This window comes from Solanum lycopersicum, chromosome 1, assembly GCF_036512215.1.
Source record: "Solanum lycopersicum chromosome 1, SLM_r2.1".
NCBI classification, from domain to species: domain Eukaryota; kingdom Viridiplantae; phylum Streptophyta; class Magnoliopsida; order Solanales; family Solanaceae; genus Solanum; species Solanum lycopersicum.
In genome coordinates this window covers 44,351,788-44,355,704 of record NC_090800.1, presented here as the reverse complement: position 1 = coordinate 44,355,704, position 3,917 = coordinate 44,351,788, and the positions used below count along the sequence as shown (strand labels likewise).

General features: G+C 37.4%; 1 protein-coding gene across 1 annotated transcript; it reads left to right on the top strand.

The window, feature by feature from the left end:
- The first annotated feature begins 2,739 nt into the window (after positions 1 to 2,739).
- On the top strand, positions 2,740 to 3,588 carry LOC138342125 (uncharacterized). The gene has a single exon (XM_069294316.1). The coding sequence runs from the start codon at positions 2,740 to 2,742 to the stop codon at positions 3,586 to 3,588; it is 849 nt and encodes a 282-aa protein (XP_069150417.1).
- Positions 3,589 to 3,917: the final 329 nt, after the last annotated feature.

Sequence of the window (3,917 nt, the reverse complement as noted above, 5' to 3'; positions counted from 1 at the left end):
CACCGCCCCACCCCCTGAGGGAAATCCCATCAATTTCACAACAATAGGGAAAGGGAAAAGTATTACTTACCGGCACCTTCATCCGGACTTCCTTTCTTATTAGCTTGGAGGCAATAGATCTGATTCTTCCATTGTTCACCAACAATAGACATTAGAAGGATCTTTCTTGGCTTGTCTTCCCCTAGAAGTATTAATAGGACAATCACTCACTTTGTGATCATTGATTTTACAACTATAGCACACTCTAGTATCGAGACCCATAACAGACCGTCATGCTTGGAAAGGTCCATCATACCTGTTCGTCAAGGGTAATGAAGAAAGAAGTAAAAGAATTTGTAAAGTATAGGATGATGGAGGCCTTGACGGCCTGTCGTGACCACGACGGCCCGTCATGAGGTCCGTCAACTCGAACACGTTTTGACTGATTTTAAGCAATTATAGTTCTTTTTTATTACGATTTCGTTTTTTTATAAATAGTTGAAAAAACATGTTTTGGGGGTTATACTTTTTGTTAGCAGACTCTTTGATCTTAGACTTTTTGATTGTTATACTTTTGGAGAATCTTTAGTTCTTGATTAATATCAGTAATTGATAAACTTTTTTTGGAATTGATTGTTGGAGCGTTTGCTGATTAATCAAGTGAACTTCTGGATTTTATTTTTTCTCATAATAGTAAGTGCATAAATTCTTATATTACATATATGAATATTGTGATTATGAGTATGTGTAAGTAAACTCCATAACTAGGGTTGTGGGAACCATGAGCAAATAATAAGGTAAAACCTAACAAAAATAAAAAATTTAGAATAGTGTCTTGCATGTATTGATAATTCATTCGTTTAGAAGTCTTTTTAACGGATGGCCAATGTTAGAACTCGCCTAATGCTAGTTTTCCGGACCAAGGAGGTAGATAACAGGAAAAGAATTATCAACATAGATTTATTGCATACTATCTAATAAGCTAGTGTTGATTAGTACGAGGTAATAACTTAGTCAAATATTAAATACAACGCTTAAAATGAGGTAAAGGTAAGGGTTAGTATAGCAAAACACGTAGCCGGACCAAGATACAGAGTGAAATATTCTAGATGCCGGACCAAGGATTTTAAAATACATAACTTATCACTTTACATGAAAAATACTAGGAAAGAATTGTTATAGTTAGAATATTCAAGTTAGGAACCTGTAGGGAACACTTAAACCCTAGTTACTTTTATTAATTGATTAAACTCCAATATTTGAATCTGTTAGTTGATTACTTTAAATTAGTTAGTTATTTTGATTCATTTAGAAATAAAAACCCCCCCTTTTATTGTCTTTTTTGTAAGGAAATAATTGACTAAATAATAGTAATAATAAATTAAAGTTAAGTCTGAACTATTTTCCTCATGGGAATGATCCCTACCTCAAATGGGTTCTTTACTTGATACGACTGCTTTACTTCTTATTTGAGAAGTAAGTTTGAGCGTATCAAATTTTGGTGCCGCTGCCGAGGAAAGTAGCTTTTAGATTAACTTAAACTTATTACTAAAGTTTAGTCAATATTTTCTTAATTTTATTTTTTTAATTGTTTTGGACTCTTGCAAAACTATCTTCTTTGTATGCCAAATAAAGGGAGAGGAAGAGAACCCTTGTTTCCCTACGATCACGGATTAGAGCGTAAACTACGAAACATGAATTGAAACTTGGGTATAAATGATGATGATCCAAACCATAACATCCCAGATCCGGTTGATGTTCATGGTAAGTTATTACCCGATGATCCGGGTGAAAATCAACAAAGGGGACAAAATCCCGATCCACGTCCTCAAGAATACTACAGAGGCTATGATAATATAGAAGACTCTGATGGGCCACTTTTCTTTCCCCCTCTACCACAAGGCTACACTTTTGTGGTAACTAGTATTTTGATGCAAATGCTCACTACCAGAGGTTTGTTTTCAGGCCTACCTTCTGAGGATGTCCATATAGCTAAGGTAAGGGCAGTGTGTAAAATCTGTGTAGGAGACGTGATTTGGATTTGATGTAAAAGGGTGAAGAGTATTTCCTCTCTCACTGATGGGAGAGGCTGTTATTTGGTTCATTGAGATCTCTTATAACTCAATTTTCACTTGGAACCAACTAAGGGACGTTTTCTTAGCATGTTACTACCCGGTCTCCAAGAAACATAACCACAAAGACAGAGTGAACAACTCTGTGGCACTACCAGGAGAGTCAGTTAGTAGTTCTTAAGATAGATTCACCTCATTTTTCAGAAGTGCCCCCAATCACCGCATAGATGATGAGTCACTGAAGGAATACTTCTACCAGGGATAGGATGATAGTAATAGAGTGGTATTGGATACTATAGCTGGTGGTTCTTATGGGGAGTGTCCTTATGCTGAGATTGCTGGAAACATAGAGAAAATCTCCCGGAATAATTAAGGTTGGAGTACTAGGAAGTCAGATACTAGATGAAATACCTCTGCAGTGCAATCCACTCACAACCCAGCAAAAGATAAGATTCGTGAAGAGATGGCTCAGATGAGAACTGAGCTTGCGTTGGTATTAAAACATGTCACTGGGGTGCAGAAAAGATGAATATATTTAACTACTTGTCTAAACCAGCACCACCAAATGATTAATGTTATTAAGCAGCTTGAGTTACAATTGTCCCAATTATATGAAACTGTGAATACACGACAATCGGGCACTCTTCCTAGCAACACTATCCAAAATCTAAAAAATGATGGACATTGTATGGCAATCACTACGCGCGGTGGTAAGCAAACCATTGACCCACCTATGCCGTCGAATGAGAAAAAGGTTATAAAAGATAATGATAAAGTGGTAGAGGTTAGTGGTGAAGCAGAAGATAACACTGGAAAAGATGTTGAAATGCCTAAAAGGGTAACTCCCATGCCTAGACCACCACCCCCATTCCCTCAAATATTAGTGAAAAAGTCCGAGGATGGTAAATATTGGCATTTTATAACAATGTTGAAGCAGCTTTCTATCAATGTCCCTTTGGTAGAAGCTTTAGAACAAATGCCCGGTTATGCCATGTTTATGAAAGATCAGGTTACAAGGAAAAGATCGGTCACTTTTGAGGATGAGGATAGAATGAAGTATTGTAGTGCTATTGCTCCAAGATCTGTGGTACAAAAGAAAGAAGATCCGGGTGCATTCACTATTCCTTGTACAATCGGGTTATTACATTTTGTGAAAGCATTATGTGATCTGGGGGCAAGCATAAATCTCATGCCCCTCTCGATTTACAAGAAGTTGTGTTTGGGTGATCTGAAGACCACTATGATGCGGCTACTGATGGCTGATCGAACAGTAAAAAAGCCTATAGGGATACTCCACGATGTGCTACTTAAATTGGAGTTGTTCATATTTCCTGCAGATGTTGTTATTCTTGATTGTGATATCAATTTTGAAGTGCCTATTATTCTTGGGAGGCCATTCCTTGCTACGGGTAGAGCCTTAGTTGATTTGGAAAAGGGTCAGATGAAATTACGGTTGAACAATGAAGAAGTGACCTTCAACATATGTAGGTCCATGAGGCAGAGTGGTGAGCTCCAATTGGTATCTGCTATATCCTAAGAAGTTGGTGAGTCATCTGAGACACCAAAAGAAGAACGTGTAGGTGTAGAAGCATTAGCGGTAGTGATAATAAATTTTGATAACGATTGCATTGAAGAGTATGAGTCATTAGTCGCGGATCTTAGGTGATGTTTGGTTTAAATAGAAGAAATATGAGTTAGACATGAAGAATCTCGAGTCTCCACCCGCGAAACCATCATTATAGGAGGCTCCAAAGTTACAACTAAAAGCTTTCCCACCACATCTCAGGTATGAATTCTTAGGAAATGGTGACACTTTGCTGGTAATGATTGCATCATATCTGAATGAACAACAAGTTGAGATTTTGA

Excerpts from the sequence above, each read along its gene's own strand:
- LOC138342125 (XM_069294316.1), top strand. The coding sequence starts at position 2,740 with ATGGCAATCACTACGCGCGGTGGTAAGCAAACCATTGACCCACCTATG.